Source organism: Vanacampus margaritifer, chromosome 1, assembly GCF_051991255.1.
Source record: "Vanacampus margaritifer isolate UIUO_Vmar chromosome 1, RoL_Vmar_1.0, whole genome shotgun sequence".
Taxonomy (NCBI): Eukaryota; Metazoa; Chordata; class Actinopteri; order Syngnathiformes; family Syngnathidae; genus Vanacampus; species Vanacampus margaritifer.
In genome coordinates this window covers 45,152,036-45,172,524 of record NC_135432.1, presented here as the reverse complement: position 1 = coordinate 45,172,524, position 20,489 = coordinate 45,152,036, and the positions used below count along the sequence as shown (strand labels likewise).

The window sequence follows — 20,489 nt, the reverse complement described above, 5'->3', positions numbered from 1 at the left end:
TGCACACATTTGTAAATAGTTTGAGAAATTGTTTTGTCAAATTGTTACACTGTTGAATGGAAATAAACGTATTTTGCAACCAAAAAACACTTTTTCATTGTTGGTGATAGCGTTTTACAGAAGTAAAGCACTATTTAGGTGTTTGTGGCATCATTCATGGACAAAAAGAAGTGTACAATTCACTAGAGTGCATGAAATAACATCGTTTCACAAAAAGCTCTTTTTCTCCGCTTTTTGTTTCAAAACAGAGCATTTCGGTGAAACTAACCATTTTCTATTGTTGATTACTGAAGAACGGAATAAAATTAGCTATTCGAAGATGTATTCATGCACACCAATCATTTTGACACTACTTTCCTCCAATAACCCTAATTTATTTACAGTGAACAGTGTAACAATTTGACAAGTGAGAGAGAGAGAGAGAGAGAGAGAGAGAGAGAGAGAGAGAGAGAGAGAGAGAGAGAGAGTAGGGGGGGGGGCAGAGAGAGGGGGGGGGACTATTTATTTACAAGTGTTTCAACTATGCATTTCAACACGGGTGCACGTGTTACTTTAATTAATCGTCATTTTTAAAATCGAATCGTTGAAAATTTGCTAAGTCGTGAAATCGAATTCTGTCTTAAAGCTGTTGTTCTTGTGTTCTGTTACATCGAGATCTTATTGTGAGTTGTCATTTTGCTAACTATGAATGTTAAGTTCATGTTAAAACTTATTTAGAATCAGTATACTGTACATAGTTGTCTGAACATTTTGCACAGGAATTATTTTTGAATAAATGAAACCTTTAAATAAACATTTGTTGGGTTTATGGACTATATGCCACGGAGGAGGCGGGATTTCCGACTTCTGGGTTTTCGCCCATCAACTTTGTTTCCACTTCCGGTTTGCGATGTGTGGGCCGCGTCCCAATACTTGCGCTTCCGCCTTTGTGCCCCTCGGTTGCGCGTTCCCGTCAACGGGTGCGAGGCTGCGAGTGTGTAATGTCTGTCTTTGTGTCCGAAGCATTTCAGATAGCCCTCCCGCCGATGAACGGGAGCACGTGGTTGGGGTGTGCGAGTGTTGGAACGCGGCCAGCAGTGGCCAGAAACGGCGTTGATGTGTAAATCCCGGAAGTCGGAAGTCCATGGCATCTACCCCATTAGATTAAAATCTATTAAAATCGTAATCGTCCTGAATGACTGAAAATATCGAGATTTTATATTTTGGCCATATCGCCCAGCCCTAATTTCACCTATGAAACAGTCAACGGTCACCTATATGCCAGGGGACAGTGCAGTATTTGCACCACAGCCTTGTTTCACCTCCTTTTTTAAACATTTTTTTGTAGGAGCCATGTAATCCATCACGTTTTGACAAATTATAAACTATTTTACTTTCGGGATCATCGAATGCCAATACTCATCATTCCTCTGTTGATGCAAATGTTCCTGCCGTGTTGGAACAGTTCCTTGAATTCGGACACAATGTATCTGAAGACCGGGTGGATTTTGTGAAGTATGTCATCTGGATTGTGTGACTCATTTTTACTGAAATGGAGGAAACGCCAGATGTTCTGGTACTTGTTTCTTGACTTAATTTGGTTTAAAAAAGAATGTGGTCTCAATCTCATCCACAGTCCAGGAGTTATGAATGCTTGTCTTATTGATGTAGTGTCGTAGTGTTAATGTAATGTTAATGTGCATAAATGTTTGTCTGATTGGCAATGTGCTGAAGAATCTCACCCCTAGGTCGGCAATGCGCCACGCCCCTGGGCCCTAGTGTTGAAGCGAAGGGGAAGATTGTGAATGAGAATTTTATTGTGTGTTTCTTAACTACAGTATTGTTACTTGTTATACTGTACTGTATACTGCACTATTTGTGAAAGATTTATCTAGTGACTTACGAGTTTGATGTATTCCTTTAAATAGTCTTTAAAAAAAAAAATCTTTTACATTATGGCCAGGGGACTACAGATGAAAAATAGCTGTTAAAACCATGTTTTACCAAGTGTTTTGTGACATTGCACTGTCCCCTTTAAAATAAACCAATCTCAATCTGAGTCATTGATAGTGTCTTTTGTGACAACACTGGTACCTCTAACAAAATAATTCTTAAGTGTGAGTGAGCTTCTTATACTGTAATCCCTGGTTTTCACTTCCTTTGCCATGTTCTCTTTAACTTTCTCTCCCCGCCTTTCTTCTTCTCCCAATGACTAAATCGGATCTTGTCCAAAAGAGAGTCATCATGAACGTCTATTGACCATAGTTAGTCATTGCAGTATTTGATCAGCTTGATACTGAGAGCACAGCTGGCCAAGGCGTTCTTCTCACCATTTACATAAAAAAAACATAGTTTCCGACAATTGCCTTCAACAGCGCTCCTCGTTAGAGTTAATGTAATGATTCTTTTTTTTTTTTTGCTTGGGAGTAAAGCAGAGAACCCAGAGGAAAACCCACACAGGAACTGAGATATGTAAAGTCCAGTGTGTTGGCCCATTCCTGTATGCTGTACGTGTTGCCATAATAATGTCTCAAAGTGACCTCCCTTTTATTTTCTGTCATAGGATGAGCTGGAGCTTCCTTTTACAGATGATGATTTTAGAAGAAGAAAACCTCATCCAAACTTTCAGAAGCACCTTGAACTGGAGAAAACGGTTGCCAAACTTGGCAAGATGGTGCGTTTTAAACATTTTTCATATATATTTTTATGTATAGTGGATCAAAAATATGTGGTTTTAGTACATCAACTCACTCGGCCTGGGTAGCTGCAGCTGCTGCTACTTCTACTGTTACTATTACTATTACTATTACTACTACTACTACTACTATTTTTTTTCATGAGATGATTTGTGAACAAAGTTAAATGGTCATACATACATACATACATGGAACAAAAGAAAATGTACACACCCCCATTCAAATGATAGGTTTCTGTGGTATGAAAAAAAGGGACGAAGATGAATAATTTCAGAACTTTTTCCACCGTTATATTGAATGTGAAATAATAATGATAATAATAAAAAAAAAGACTGACTTAATGGTTTGCAGTTGCACAAGTGTGAACACACTGTTTGTATGTGTCTGTGTTCAAAATTTACCAATCATGTCAGGGTCTGATTAGCGGTGGCCCCCAGGCGAGTGGCCACTATGGCACTTCATCGGGCCACTATATTGCTACAGAGACTGGCCCAAATGGGCCAAAACTTGTTTCAAAAATGTATATGACACAATCAACACAATCTTGTGGGGGGGAAAAAACAGTAAAACACAATAAAAAGCAGTATCTATCTAGTAACCTACTGTATCCTTACCAACCACTCAAAACTCAACCTCATGCCTATTCATCCCTGCACGCTGAACACAAAATATCATGGAATTCAAGCCTCTTGCAATTTTGTTCTTCATTTTCATTATTACGCATTACATTACCCTTATTTCATTATCATATTCATTTTAATCTTTTAATTTTGAGGAAAGGAAAATTCATTGAAAACACAAGTTTAACTAGGCCAATTTGAGGTACTTGCACGTTGGGGTACTGGCAAACTGGAATGTAAATTTGTTGAGAATGGCACCTTTACATGTGGATTTTTTTTTTTTATGTGCCAGGTGTGATTAGTGTGCCAAGTTTCATCCATGTTAAGACCTTCAAAATCAGCGTCCTTTTTTTTTGGGCAAACAATGAATTTCCACGGCAACAGTGTTTCAGGAAAAAATAAAAAGGTCATGTTTCAGTACCATCCATCCATCCATCCATCCATTTTCTTAACCGCTTGTCCTCACAAGGGTTGCGGGGGGCACTGGAGCCTATCCCAGCTGGCTTCGGGCAGTAGGTGGGGTACACCCTGAACTGGTTGCCAGCCAATCGCAAGGCACATGTTTCAATACCATGAAGGCCTTAACACTCGAGCAAATATGAAGTTGATCTAATTAACCCGCTAGGAGATCAACATAAAAGAAAAAACATGTATTTCCTTTAGCCATTAGGTGGCTGTACTACTACGATGAAAAATAAGTTAGTAATGTCTTCAAGTCTGTCATCAAATATGTGACATTTTGAGAAGATATGATCATATGGGTCAAGTTACAGCAGCTTATATTGTCACGGTCAATCATAAGAATTTGCGGCACCATAATAGCCATGTCCTTTGCCCAAAAGTCAGTATATTTGGCCTGAGGCATGGTCACCTTTTTAAAGCCTTTCTGACAAATTTTGAACTGCATCCGTTGTACGGGCTCAGCGTAGCATAAGAAAAAAAAGAAAGAAAAAAAGACAATTCTTGTCACTACTAGGTGGCGCTACATTTTTTTTTTTACCAAATATTGTCATATAGATACCTTCAGAACGTGACTATTAACGAACATATGAAATTGAGATTTTCTGGAGCATGAACATGTGAGTTGTTAAACATTTCCTCTTTAGTGGCAAAGGAAATATGAAAGTCAAAATTTGGGGCCCCGCCCCCATAATATAGTATTTTGAAAACTCAGGATTTTTTGCCCTGTTTGCCATGGGTGAAACTTGTATAAAGCCCCAGACAACATACTGTGGCTCCCAGGATCATTAGGACACATGAACCCCTCCACCATGTTAAGATGACGGTTTACAGAGGAGTGAATTAATATAATAATTTTTAATAATATTACATATAATACTCACATTATTTACCTTATTAAAGGTAATTTTTGCATATTATTTCAGATCAGCGCGTATCAAACTGGTCACCCTTTGATTTATCAGTACACAAGAAGAGGCTCTCAGTTTCAAAAAGGTTGGTGACTGCTGGTCTGGGCCATGGAATTAAGTGGCAAGACAGAAGAAGCCTTGTCTTACAAACCTGCCTACATTTGACAAAAGTACTAGAAATCTGTCAAATGAGTGTGGAAAAATGTATTCCGGTCTGTTGAAACCATCATTGATCTTTCTGGACATAAATCCATAAGGTATGTTTGGGTAAAACACACCGCTGCTCATTATCAAAAAAACACTATACATTAAGTTAAGTATGGCAGTGGCAACATCATGCTTTGGGGCTGTTTTTTTGGGGCCTTAGTCAAGGTGGATGGAGTAAGTAACAGTTCCATATAACAGTGTTAGCACAATACCTTCAGGTTTTGGCTAGAAAATTAAAAAAAAAAATGTCAGGAAAAGATGACTACAGCATTTGAACTTTGCATAGGGTTAATCAGAGGAACTTCATATGGTGCATTGAACATGAGTTTAATGTCACTGTTTGATTCTGAACACGAGTCAGTTTTGAAAGGGTGTGCAAACTTGTGCAACCTCATTATCTCAGTTGTTAATTTATACTTTGGTAACGCTTTATAATAACGTTTGTTAATTAACCATTTGTAATACATTAGTTAAAGATGAAGTCATGAGAACTCATATTGATTTAATAAATTGTAAACATGAAAAGATTAGGAATAAATAATTTACAAATTGTATAATAATAATTTGTAAATGCATTAACAAAAGATGAGGTTATGATGAGCTATTATCTGAACTCATGATGAACTAATAATTTGCAACTATTGGAGAATTATGAACTCATAACTTGCAAATATTACCTAATGATTAACTCATCCATTACTAGTCATTAAAATGCATAAAATATAAAGTTGTGATGAGCAAATGTTAACTCATATTGAAGTACAGTAATTTGCAGCTGTTGAAGAATTACGAACTAATAATTTACAAATATTAACTAATGATTAACTCATGATTCAGAAGTACCATTTATAATAATTAAAATGCATATGTAAAAGTTATAATGGGCAATTGTGAATTCATGTTGAAAAATGTGTCTGTGGTATTGACTGTAATACAAACCTTTTTGCAGATCCATTCCAACGTTCAATATTGGTGATTCCGCCAATATTTGTAGGCTGTTATCATTTACAACTTATATTTTAATGTGAACAAATTCTCTGCAAATGCCTTACTACCTTTTGTTATCATGAACAAACTATATTTTCATATCAACAATTACAGTAATTTACTCATCTTTTTTCAACCCCTATTCTAAAGTGGCAACATATTATCATGTTCAAATGCTTACCATGTTATCTGCTACTATTTATATCAACAAGTATCTTTTCATATCAACAACACATGTACCATTTTTTACCTGATAAAGTGACCACACACGTACAAAATGTTTCAAGTAACATTTTATTTGTAAATTTCCTCTAAATGTGAACAAGTCTTTAACTTGCTAATCTAAAATCATAACATATTTTTCAGACAAATAACTTTGATGATAACCAATATGTGTACAACTAGTAACAGTATCAACAACTTGAAAATAAAAAGGGTTTTGAACAGGCAGCCCTTTTAACTAACTAGTACAATGTAGATGTATGGACCAGTTTGGTTTCTTAGGTTCACCTCTAGGAAAAAATTATTTAATTAGAACCAATAAATTAACACACATGCATGCACACACACACAGACACAATAAGCAACTGGAATCACGAATGTGTTAAATGGAAAGAACATTTATTTACATACACACACAAAAATCAAAAAATATTTACAATCCCTGCACAACTTACCTGCGCACAACAAACTGGGTCCCAAAATAATGCCAAAATAATTGTTCCTCCAAATGAACATTGTAATTGTTCTCAGTGTTGTGGTATCAACATTAAAGTTGTTTGTCAAAGTGATTAGTCGAAGTGCACTCTTGTTCAGTCAAGTCAACTGCAGTTCACAGGCCTACTACGACGGTGAGGCAGGATCTTGAAAGTCCAGTTACTTGGAAAATTTGTCAGGCACAAGTTCAGATCAAGGGTTGCTCACCATCTCTCTCGACATTGAGAACTCAAAATCCAGCTTCGACCTTTGTCAATGGTCAACAACCTAACCTGTCTGCAATAAAACAAGACTATTAACTGTACTGATCAAACATTGATTATCATATAGGCATATATTCAAGATCTCAGCACTATTGTAACACAAATGTAAATCGCGAAATGTAATTTCAGCTGTAATTTTCTTCATTTTTAAAATTTTCTAACCCCTTATTAAATCAAGCAGGAATTATGATTTAAAAAAATAAACTATTTCTTAAAACATGAAATTAAAAAGTATTTTCATTTCTACCAACAGATACATTTTGGTAACTGAAGTCATGAACAAACAATATTCTGAAAAATCAATGAATACAGAATTCCTTTTAACAGAAGCAGCTTGATATTTTTTCATTCTATTCCAAATGTATTTCAAATAAAATGTACACAAAACATTTAATAAAAAAACATAACCAAAAGAAGTAGAAAGACGATCGAAAACTCAACACACTATCTCCAACTAGGTTGCCGCTGATACAATAGTGTTCACTGACATGTACAATCGCCATTGCGATTGCTTTTAATCATTTGATTTTAGTTTAATTCACTCTGTGTTTCTCTAAGGCAGCACCTGTCTGTCAGCTCACTCTCTCAAGGGTGTGGTCTCAAGCAGGCTAGCAGCTCGAAATGGTAGGTCTCATTTCTACACAAGACACATCTAGTGACTTGAATGCCTTTGCGTTTGCTCTCCGGCCGGTGGCCCCTGCGGGGCCCGGGGGTTGTGCCTTGGTGCTGCTGTGGCCTGGGGGGCCCTGGGGGGTTGTGCTTGCTCTGTCCTGGCCGGGGCCGACGGCTCTACTCTTTGGTAGAGGTTTTCATGCATGCCAGATCCACCACACCAGCATCTATTGAAATTCAAACACAATCTGCTTCATCATCTGGTCGTTGATCGGTGGAAGCTGATGTCTGTGGATCTCACTCTGCTTCATTTATCCTTCCTTCCTTTCCCCAGTCTCTCCTTTGGTCTCTTGAGGTCTCCCTAATTTGTTGGAATTTAGATGTTTCTGGGGTTGGTGAAATACTCTAGTTGGTAACCCGGTGGGTAGTAGTGATGTCTGGTCGGTGCTGGATTTCACTTTCCTTTCTTTTCTTTGATCCTTCCTGACAACCTCACGACTCTAGCTGGATTCTGAAGTATTCGGTTTAGGTGAACGGTATGGGATTTTTAATAGGTTTTAGGTGAATTAATGAGTACACACTCACACGCACGCACACATGCACACAAACACACCAGCACATGCACATACTCACGCACATGCAAAATAATAAAACAAAAAAAAAAAAAGAGAGAGAGCAATGATGATGACATGTCGAATCGGTAAAATTACCGAATGAACAATACTGAGCTCTCTCAAAAGGGGGGAAAAAAATAAAATAAAATTAACATGTCAATAAACACTATTATTGTTTTTTAATCAGCGGGAACTGAGTTTGGGGACAGTAAGTTGAAGTTTCAATCGTCTTTCGACTCATTTTGGTGAGTTAGCTTCATGCGCTAAACAATGCTAACCGCTAGCATCACCAAGCTGTAGCATGGTAGCTAATGAAAACCTATTGCAAATACAGTTTGTGATAGCGTATGCTGATAACTGTTTTTTATTACTGTGATGTATAGAAAGGACTGTAATAAATATTTGATCAGTACAGTTAGCTTTTTGACTGCCAACCATTTTCAGAAAAGAGAACATGTGGGTGCCAGCTGATTTAGAGCATTTTGACTGATCTTTCAAGGTCCACAGAAGATTTTGTGTTTGGACTATGGAAACACAGATACTACCAAATGAAAGATTGAACTCTCAAAGTTTGTTTCTACCCCATTCAGTTTTTTAGTAATCAACAATAGAAAATAGGTTAGTTTCACCCAAATGCTCTGTTTTGGACCAAAATACGTAGACATCAAGCTTTTTATTTCATGCACTCTAGTGAATTTGACACTTTTTTTTTCCATGAATGATGCCACAAACACCTAAACAGTGCTTTACTTCTATAAAACAGTACCACCAACAATGAAAAAGTGTTTTTGATAGCAAAATAAGTTTATTTACATTCAATTGTGTAACAATTTGACAAAACAATTTGGCAAACTATTTACAAATGTGTGCTACTGTGCATGTGTGGTGTGTGTATGTGTTACTATTTACAATTGTGTGGATGTTTCAACTACACAATTTTTCTTTAAGTGTGGTATATTGTGTAACACTCCCCTGCGTGCAAGGGGACGCAGCAGGATTTGCACCTCAGATTAGTTTCACTGCGATTGCCCCTTCGCGTGCAGACCCTACACTTTCTTGCCAGCCTTTTTTTTCCGGGGAGTAGCAGATATGTACTGCAGTGTGTGTTTGGCCATGTTGCCATCAAGTCTACTCTCAGGATCATGATACGGTGACCTGGTGTTATTTCTGGCTTCCTCATGCCCTTCAGTTCCTATACCTGCAATAACTTCCTCCTCCTCCTTGTCTTGTGGTAACAGCCACCCTCTCACCACCTAGCTGGATAAACTCCAAAAAGTGTTGGCACTTCCCAGGATTTTTTGTTTTGTGCAGGATATATGCATTGAACATGCATATTTGAAATAGATAGGCAACACATTTTTTTGTGCCATTTCAATGTTTTCCGCATGAATGGGTGGTAAGAGATGTTCTGATCCATCTTATCCACTCTATTCATGGTGGCATTGTTGTCCAGAACCAGTGTCTTCTCCGTGATCAGACTGTACCCACTCCTCCGATGAATATGCATTGGACTCAGGGTACTCTTCATCGTCCGATTGAACGTCCGCCTGTGCAGATGTGCTCGGTTGTGCACCACGTTTTCCGGCGTTAGCATCGCTAGCCGGTGAGGCTTTACGACGTGGTCGAAGCCGCCACGTCAACGCTTCAACTTTGGCGTCAACCTCGGAGTCACCATCATCATCATCAATGTGCTCTTTAGCACTGGTTGATGCTTTTCGTCTTTGAAAAAAATGCTCAAGCGTGAGCTGCTTGCAACCGGTCGCCATTTTCGCTTCCTCAGCCATTCTCCCCTCAACACTCTAGCTCCACCTCACGTCTTCTACTACTGACTCCTACCCGATCTTGTCCAAAGAGAGTCATCGCTGCCATCTAGTGCCCATAAATAGTCATTATACTAACTCGATCTGCTTGATACTTTGAGCACAGCTGGCCAAGGCTTTCCTCCACCCGTTTCCATTAAAAAACATAGTTAACGTCTTTTAACGTTTTTGGCGGCACTCATTTGGATTTTACTAAACGTTATTAAACGTTTTTGGCGGTCAAAGAGTTAATAGTCGTGTTTTACTGTATTGACCTTTTGCGCGTGATGTCACAGCCCTCATGGGAAACCCATCATCATCACAGCGTTTCAATATAGAACGCACTATGTAAAAATAAGTCAGTTAGCATGATAAACAGGTTTTACCTTTGCATTACGGGTTATATTGTCCCCCGGTGTGAGCGTAGCATCTCGTCCCAGAGACTCAGCCAGCGACAAGCTTTTGAATCAGCCCCAGTGTAAGGAGAAGAGACAGCATTGACTACATAATAATACAGGTCGTGTGCTGTGAATTCCGGCTGAGTCGGCGATTTGATTAATTTGGTAAAAATTGCAGGCAACTGAAGGGGCTGTTTTCAAACTAGCGATCTCCAACTTAAGTAAATATCGCGCTCTATGAGTCCCGACTAAATGTGCAACTTCGACTGAGAGGCGAACTTTGGTTGAAGTAGTAGATTCCATGGCTCCATGGGCAATAATAACTTTTAATTTGTAAAATAACAGTCACAAAGTCGCTAAGTCACCAAGTCGCTCCAGGTCACATCCACTTCCATTCAACAATCATTTCCTTCCGCCGTCCGTCATAGGGCAGTCACATGATCACGTGACGTCGGTGCAAATGGTCAATACAGGCTAGGTTGTTGACCATTGACAAAGGTCAAAACTGGATTTTGAGTTCTCCATGACGAGGGAGATGGTGAGCAACCCTTGATCTGAACTTGTGCCTGCCTCATTTTCCAAGTAGCTGGACTTTCAAGATCCTATCTCACTGTCGTAGTAGGCCTGTGAACTGCAGTTGACTTGACTGAACAAGAGTGCACTTCGACTAATCACTTTGACAAACAACTTTGATGTTCATACCACAACACTGAGAACAATTACAATGCCCATTTGGAGGAACAATTATTTGGTCATTATTTTGGGCCCCAGTTTGTTGTGCGCAGGTAGGTTGTGCAGGGATTGTAAATATTACATAATATAATATTACATAATATATGTTTTGATTTATTATTTTTGTGTGTGTGTGTAAATAAATGTTCTTTCCATTTAACACATTCGTGATTCCAGTTGCTTATTGTGTCTGTGTGTGTGCATGCACATGTGTTGATTTATTGGTTCTAATTAAATTAATTCTTCCTAGAGGTGAACCTAAGAAACCAAACTGGTCCATACAGCTACATTTTACTAGTTAGTTAAAAGGGCTGCCTGTTCAAAACCCTTTTTGTTTTCAAGTTGTTGATACTATTACTGGAATGGTAGTACACATTTTGTTATCCTCAAAGCCATTTGTCTGAAAAATATGTTATGATTTTAGATTGGCACGATTGATACGTGTGTGGTCACTTTATCAGGTGAGAAATGGTACACGTGTTGTTGACATGAAAAGATACTTGTTCATGATATACAAATAGTAGCAGATAACATGGTAAGTAATTGAACATGATAATATGTTGCCACTTTAGAATAGGGGTTGAAAAAAGATGAGTAAATAAATTGTTGATATGAAAATATAGTTTGTTCATGATAACAAATGTTAGCAGGTAACATGGTTAAGCATTTGAACATGATGATGTGTTAACACTTTAGAATATGGAATGAAAAAAGATGAGTAAATGAATTGTTGATACGAAAATATAGTTTGTTCATGATAACAAAAGGTAGTAAGGCATTTGCAGAGAATTTGTTCACATTAAAATACAAGTTGTAAATGGTAACAGCCTACAAATATTGGCGGAATCACCAATATTGAACGTTGAAATGGATCTGCAAAGAGGTTTGTATTACAGTCAATACCACAGACACACATTTTTCAACATGAATTCACAATTGCCCATCATAACTTCATTTTTTACTTATGTATTTTAATTATTATTAATGGTATTTCTGAATCATGAGTTAATCATTAGTTAATATTTGGAAATTATTAGTTCATAATTCTTTAATAGTTGCAAATTACTGTACTTAAATATGAGTTAACATTTGCTCAACATGACTTTATATTTTGTTTATGCATTTTAATAATTAGTATGCAGTATGCATTTTAATGACTAGTAATGGATGAGTTAATCATTAGTTAATATTTGAAAGTTATTAGTTCATAATTCTCCAATAGTTGCAAATTATTAGTTCATCATGATTTCAGATAATAGCTCATCATGACTTCATCTTTTGTTAATGCATTTACAAATTATTAGCTAACAATTTGTAAATTAATTATATTAATATAATATTAATTATAATTAAATTATATATTTATTAAATTATATATTTATTCCTAATCTTTTCATGTTTACAATTTATTAGTTCAATATGAGTTCTCATGACTTCATCTTTAACTAATGTGTAACGAAAGGGTTACCTATACTTTCCCTAAAAAAAACATTAATTTTTTTTTCTCAATGTTGAACTGTATAGGTGATCATTCAAATTGATAATTGGAAAAAGTTTTGAAGTGATTTATTGTCAGCTCGTTATATCACAAAAACCTTTTAAAAGGGGTGTGTACACTTTTTACTGTATATCTACTTGTAGGACCTGTGCATACTCGAAAAATTATCCTTTTTTTTTCAAACTACACATTTTAAGGTTAATAACGTCAATATTTAAGTACCCACCCCAAAAAAAAGTTTAAAAAAATAAAAGTATTGCAGTAGATATCGGATCACAACAAAGGTATCGGATTGGATCATGATAGTGAATCGTCCCAGCCCTACTAAATATCATTATGCATTATTAAAAAATGAAATGTAGATTAAACCCATAAAATCCACATGCATTTTCAATGACACCTTTCAGTATTATTCACTCAATATAATTATGCCGTTTCATGTTTTTTTTTTTAATAGGTCAGTTAGCTCAGTGGATAATTTTTTGCCTAGTAACTGGGAGACTATGGTTCGTATCTTGGGTTTTAAAATAATAATCATTGTCCACTTATTTAACATCCATTAACCCCAGCCATTTTTCCAAGAAAGTGAAACACATTATAATTTTTGTTCAATACTATTCTAAATTTTCAATACAAAAATTCACTCATTCAACATGGCAATCTGCAAATTCAACGACAGCTTTCAGTATTATACTGCATTATTCAATATAATTACATACCGTGTCACTGATTTTTATAAGTCCACAATAGTGGAGTGGTTAATTAAAGCACATACCTAGGGTGTGGGAGATCTGTGTTTGAATCCCGCTTGAAACAGATTTTGGTCCAAGTCCAATTTGATGTAATAATCAGTGTTCAATTATTTAACATCTATTATATTCAATGCCATTTCACATTATTATTATTATTGTAAACATTCCACAAGCATTCTACATACATTAAAATACACTTAACAAAAATATAAACGCAACACTTCTTTTTGTTCCCATTTTTTATGAGATAAACTCAAAGATCTAAAACTTCTTCCACATACACAATATAAGATAAAATAAGATACACCTTTATTTATTCCACAGTGTAGAAATTCACAGCGTTACCAGCCTGCAATACACATACTCTCAAATATTGTTCATATACCAGTCTAAATATGTGATAATGAACACTTCTCCTTGGCCGAGAAAATCCATCCCACCTCACCTTGGGGACTCAGAAAACCATTCAGTACTGAGTCACCAGACACCACCCAATCAAACAAAACTGCACCTTTCTGGAGAAATTGTTTCACACGCAATTCCTCCAGAAATTGTATATTCCTTATAATTGAACTGTGAATTGTTTTCATTACAAATAATGTTGCATGATTTCACCCCCCTTTTTTCCCTTTTGTTTTACTTTTAGGACAGAGCATTGTTTTCCACATATGTTGTGGTGTCAGGACTTCAGTATGGAGTGGGGGAACAGGTCTTTCATCTCTTTTTCAAAGTGAGAGTTCATAACTTATTGTTACTTTAACCTATTCATATAAAAAAAGGTTGCAATGGATGCCTTGATAGCATTGCCTGTTTAATACTTCCTGCTATTTAGGCTTCTCATTTCCTCCCTCTCCCCTCCCCATTTAAGAGTCAGTTGCAATGGCAATGTCGCAAGATATACTTCATCACACTCAATAAATATTCATGAGTCTAGCGAGGGGGTCAAACTCGGCTAGCCGGTCATGCTAGACGGATGTAAACATTCTACTAGCGAGATGTCTACTGTCCTAAATCTACTAATTTTGTCAGAGAATGATATCCGTGGTGCCAAATTCACTGGTATAGACATCAAAGAACATACAAATGTTCAATTAAGGAGATGGCTTGAGTGTTCGATGGCTGAAAAAGATGTGAAAAAGAGCCGACCTGATCCAAAAGTAAAGTTTTTTTTTTCTCTCCCTCCAAACATCGTTCTACGCAACTGACACTGACATTCTCCAGTTTCAACAACTATCCTTCCTTTAGCACCATATGCCCTGTCTGTCATATATGGTTGTCTTACGTCTTTGACAATTGCTGGGGGGTAAATTTTTATTGCAGTTTTTTTTTTTCAGAGCTCATTATTGTTCAATCTTACCGATTCGACATGTCATCATCCTTGCTCTCTCTCTTATTTTTATCTTTTTCTTTTTTTTGTATGTGCGTGAATATGTGCATGTGCGGGTGTGTGCGTGCTCATTAATTCACCTAAAACCCATTAAAAATCCCATACCGTTCACCTAAACCGAATACTTTAGAATCCAGCTAGTCGTGAGGTTGTCAGGAGACCCGAGGAAGGATCAGAGAAAAGAAAGAAAAGTAAAATCCAGCACTGACCAGACATCACCTACTACCCACCGGGTTACCAACCAGAATCTTTCACCAACCCGAGAAACATCTAAATTCCAACCAATTAGGGAGACCTCAAGAGACCAAAGGAAAGACTGAGGAAAGGAAGGAAGGATAGATGAAGCAGAGTGAGATCCACAGACATCAGCCTCCACCGATTCAACGACCAGAGGAAGAAGCAGATTGTGTTTGAATTTTGGTAGATGCTGGTGTAGTGGATCTGGCATGCATGAAAACCTTCACCAAAGAGGGGAGCCGTCGGCCCCGGCCAGAACAGAGCAAGCACAACCCCCCAGGGCCGCCCAGGTTGCGGCAGCGCCAAGGCCCAACCCCCGGGCCCCGCAGGGGCCACCGGCCGGAGAGCAAACCCAGGAGCGCCTCCCACCCAACACGGCCCACGCCTCAATCCCAACGCAGCAGAACGGTGCACGGCAGGCCCACCAGGCACCCCACCGGCCCACAGGCCCCGCTCCCTCCACGACCGCCCCGCCCCGCCACCCACCACAAACCAGCCCCCGCCGCCCACAACCCCCCCCAGCCACCCGTACCAATCCCTCTCCCCCACCAAGCCCCCCCCCCGTTAATCTAGGTATTAGCATAGCACATGTAAGCATCGTTTATGTAATGTGACTAGACTAGAGGAGCTTTGGTGGCTGACGTGCAGATAAGTGATAGGGACTGACAATATGAAGATTATTACTACATTGCAAATTTAAAGATGCATGTCGCAAGATACAGTTTTTGCAGATTTGTGACCCCTGTGGCGAAAAGCGGAATGGAAGCCAGCATTGTGCACGCTTCCAGAATGTCGAGACGTTAGTTAGTGGTGGTTTTATTGTGCATTGCTCAACATAAATAGGACCTATAGCATTTTCGTGACAAGGTCTTACCTTTTTAGCAAGATGAGGGTCCCGTTTCATCCTCTTAAGTCTTTCCACATGCTACAATATTCACGCTGCTCCAATATTACGACGCTTGTGCGATTTCAGTTTTACCCTTTTTTGTCACAATTGACAGTGTTATCCTTTCCTAATTGGTATCCTGACCATGGTCATTGGACAATTTATTTTTATTTTTTTTTACTGATTTTGACTTTGCCCACAAAAACAATGTGGAAAAAATTTGGGGTAATCACATGATTTTATTTTTTATAGTGGACGCCAGGATATATAAATCGACGTGTCGATGATCAATGTGTCCTGTGTCAGGTTCAGATGTAGACATTTATCAAATAAAGAGAGAAGAAGCATCTGGTTCCAAATGTATTGCTCATGAGGAAGAGAAAACTGCAGCCTTAGTTTGATCGGTACAGAGTCTCTCTTGGTTCATCATTCAAATAGTCCCCTTATATACCAATCGGGGCATCTGATTACATGACAGAAAGAGAAAAACAACTCCTATCTCACTTCACACTCTCTAGGTACGGCATGCAAGTCCAGGGGGCCCTGGCGTTGACGTGCGTCACGTCTTCTTATCAGTTGTCCCCACTCGGCAGCTGAGTCGTCCACTTGCAACTTCACCAAATACAATAACACTCCTTTGCAATACATAGCAATCCTAAACAGAAATTACTACACTATTACGTTGACTTGTGTTTCCCAAGAGGCAATTTACTTCAACACGGCAAATGTATAATAATCCTCCAAAATAATTCTTACATTTCCCTCCTGTTTATTCTACATTTGCCTCCAAAAAATTTGTCATCAAAAGAACTTTGATTTAAAGGTTTTATTTAGTTGAATCATTTACTGGATGACAAACTTAAACATTCCATCATGTCCCCTTTCTCTGTTTTAAGTTTTAAGGTGTGTAAAATAGGACGGCAGGAGAAATTATCTCATCATTGGTTTGGTCATTAGTGTCCCCTCCATCACCACAATTTGCAGAAATAAGCAAAGGGTACATCTCTTGTAATTTACAATTTGTGGGAGCGACGACGGTTGAGACAAGTCGGACGAGTAATGCGCGAATGCAGGGAATACAACAACATCCACACAGCACAAGAACTGAGGTGAACAGAGTCATAGAAATCATGACAGAAAATACCAAACTTTTATATTTTCCAAACGTTTTTTTTCCCACCACTCGTCCCATGCTGAGGTGGACACACCTGAGTGTTCTATCATCTTTCGATTCAGGGTGCGCAGGCCTTCAATGGCTCTCGTGAGGGACCCATCTGGAGATGTGTTGTTTGGTATAAATGTACAACACTGGTCCCCAAACATAGCGCAAACGCCACCTCTCTCTGCCAGTAGCATGTCGACCGCAATGCGGTTCTGGAACGCCATGAGTGATGTTGCAGCCAATTGTTCTCTGACAGCTATAAATCCTTCTTCAGTATAATTCCCCAATTTTTGTACATTGTAATGGATGCAGTTGATTCGGTCTACATTTCTATTGGGTGTTACCCATATGAAAATCCTCTATTCTTGTTTATCAGTGCGTGATTTGGTGAATGAATAGCCTTCACGGTCACAAAGACCACACAACATAGTACCGCAAATCTTATCCACGCAATAGCCATGTCGACCGAGAACCCCTAATTAGGTTAGGCGTCTTGGAAAACTTCACTGACCGCAGGTATTTTCAGATTCTATATATCTGCTCCCACCTTTGAATCAGACTTTCGCTCACCCTCCCTGTTGGGTTTGTCGGTTGAGATGACCTTTTTACAATGCGTAAGATGTATCCAAGTGCTACTTGCTTCAATCTTTATGGCCGTCGGCGTGGTCAGCAGCACTTGATGATGGCCTTCCCACTTTGGAGAATTCCAGTGCTTCTTTTTGAGGCTTCGGATCAGTACCCAGTCTCCTGGAGCTACTAGTTCTTCCTGTTGGAGAGAAGCACAATCGCCTTCTGGTAATTTCATCTCTTTTCTCTAATGTTTTTCGCATGTAATCGGCCAAACTGGCTTCGTTGCCACTGTTAATAATAATAAATAATAATAATAATAATAATAAAAAAATTTGAGAATAAATTAAAGCCATATGTCGTATACATTCTGTGTATCCGTCCTACCATTCCCCCTGTTGACACATGGGTCACACCATGTGTCAATATAGCGGCCCACTTATAAAGATTTTTATTTAATAAAACAAAAACAAAAAACTTGCAAGTTAAATATTTTTTGTGTATTAAGCTGGCCAGCAAATTCATATTTCGTTATCCACAAATTTAAATGTTTTGTTTTAGAAGGACATTGGTTTTCTACAAACTTGCAGTCCTTACATGTTAACTGTTGTTTCGGGTCTTTCTTGTTGGCTTTTTTGCTATTTGTTTTCTCCATGTTGGAGTCAGCGATTCTCTTAAGGAGATTAAACTGACTTTAAATCCCCGAACAAACAATAATGAGGTAGCGAACCTCCACTCACACCGAGGTAGCGAACCTCCACTCACACCCCCTCTTTATTTACGCGCGTAGGACACCGTTGCCCTCTTTTATAGACTCTCTCTGTCTCTCTTTTATAGACTCTCTGTCTCTTTACGCAACATTGACTAGTATTCTTACGGTTTTGATTCCTCTGTCTTTTCCCCTCCCTCAGTTTTATAGACTCCTCTGTCTTTTCCCCTCCCTCAGTTTTATAGACTCCTCTGTCTTTTCCCCTCCCCTCTGTTTTCTAGACTCCTCTGTCTTTTTTAGTTTTAAGTACGTACAGGACACCGTCGCCCTCTTCTCCACGGAGTTTAAACGCGCGTAGGACACCGTCGCCCTTAACTTTAAACAGACACTTATTTACCAAAAATCCGCCAATGAAAATATAAGTGTCCTACCAGTGTTGCCTTCTCTCTTCCTGGATTGCTTCAACTTTCAGTCCCCAGAAACAGGGCCGAGGTCCAGTCCCAAAGGGACAGCTGCCGTGGCCACGGTCTTTCTTGGTCGTCGGCTCTGCCTCTGGGCACCTCCGGTATGTTGCAATCCGGCTATGAAGGACCAATTTAAATGTCAGGTTCAGATGTAGACATTTATCAAATAAAGAGAGAAGAAGCATCTGGTTCCAAATTTATTGCTCATGAGGAAGAGAAAACTGCAGCCTTAGTTTGATCGGTACAGAGTCTCTCTTGGTTCATCATTCAAATAGTCCCCTTATATACCAATCGGGGCATCTGATTACATGACAGAAAGAGAAAAACAACTCCTATCTCACTTCACACTCTCTAGGTACGGCATGCAAGTCCAGGGGGCCCTGGCGTTGACGTGCGTCACGTCTTCTTATCAGTTGTCCCCACTCGGCAGCTGAGTCGTCCACTTGCAACTTCACCAAATACAATAACACTCCTTTGCAATACATAGCAATCCTAAACAGAAATTACTACACTATTACGTTGACTTGTGTTTCCCAAGAGGCAATTTACTTCAACACGGCAAATGTATAATAATCCTCCAAAATAATTCTTACATCCTGCAATTCACATTAGTTCTTGCAGCTAGCTACGTTATTCATTGACGCATAAGGGAGGGATGTCGTCAAGCTGAAGAAGGAGACCTGTCGTTCCTTATTGGCCTGTAGGATTTGAGAAACTCCTGATGGGTACTGACTGGCCAAGCAGTACTCAGCTTTGGTGGTCGCTGAGGCAAAAACTTGAGCGTGGGAAGAGTTTGGTGAGGCCATGGAGAACAACTTTGGATGGCCTTGAGGAAATCCTGGTCCACTTTCCGACGTCTTAGGCGAGGACACCAGTGCACCATCAACACTGTTTAAAGTGGGGATGGGGCGCTGCTGTCCTCGACTCAAGACCTTGTGAGTCGGTGGAAAGAATACTTTGAAGACCTCCTCAATTCCACCAACCCGCCTTCTTAAGCAAGCTCTCCTTTTTCTGGGTTTGAGGTCACCATGGTGATTAAAAGATCCTTGGTGGCATTGCCCCAGAAGTTCCTGGTTGTTGTGGTTGACACGCCTCTGTAACATTGCTTGGAAATGTTCCTCTTGATTGACAGGCTGGGATGGTGGTACCCATTTTTAAGAAAGGGAGCCTGAGGGTGTGTTTCAACTACAGGTAGATCACATTTGTCAGCTTCCCTGGTATGGTCTATTAAGGTGTGCTGGAGAGGTGGCTTGTTGAGTAGTCAATCTCTGATTCAGGAGGAGGAGTATAGTTTTCGTCTTGGCCGTGTAACTGTGTATCAGCTCTACACCCTGAAAAGGGTCCTCGAGGGTTCATGGAAGTTCTCCCAACCAGCCTACATGTTGTTGTGGACTTGGAGAAAGCGTTCAACCGTGCCCATCAGGGAAACAAGCGGCCAAAATGAGTTCCCTCTGCAGGGTGAGTCTGGTGCTCTTCTTTAGAGATAGGGTGACGAGGTTGGTCATTCGAGAGAGGCTTGAGCCGCTGCATTTCCACATTGAGAGGAGTTAGATGAGGTGGCTTGGGCATCTGATTGGCTTGAGCATCTGAAGCCTTCTGGACACCTCCCTGGTGAGGTGTTTCGGGCACGTCCCAACGGGAGAAGGCCCCAGGGAAGACGCAAGACACACTGGAGAAACTACAACTTACGGCTGACCTGGGAATGGTTATGCATCCCCACCCCCGCCAGAAATACTCGATGAAGTGGCTAGGTTCAGGGAAGTCTGGGCTTCTCAGTAGGCTTGAGCCGCTGCATTTCCACATTCAGAGGAGTCAGATGAGGTGGCATGGGCA

General features: G+C 39.3%; 1 protein-coding gene across 25 annotated transcripts in view; it reads left to right on the top strand.

The window, feature by feature from the left end:
• ak7b (adenylate kinase 7b) overlaps nucleotides 1–20,489 on the top strand; it is a 157,022-nt gene that overhangs the window by 3,163 nt on the left and 133,370 nt on the right. For 22 of the 25 annotated variants that reach the window (XM_077555289.1, XM_077555284.1, XM_077555288.1 and 19 more), the window contains 2 exons: nucleotides 2,543–2,653; nucleotides 13,891–13,974. In XM_077555289.1, the coding sequence (XP_077411415.1) occupies nucleotides 2,543–2,653; nucleotides 13,891–13,974 (195 nt within the window). The remainder of the gene's footprint in view (nucleotides 1–2,542; nucleotides 2,654–13,890; nucleotides 13,975–20,489) is intronic. The other 3 variants (XM_077555286.1, XM_077555308.1, XM_077555304.1) reach the window with 1 other exon arrangement.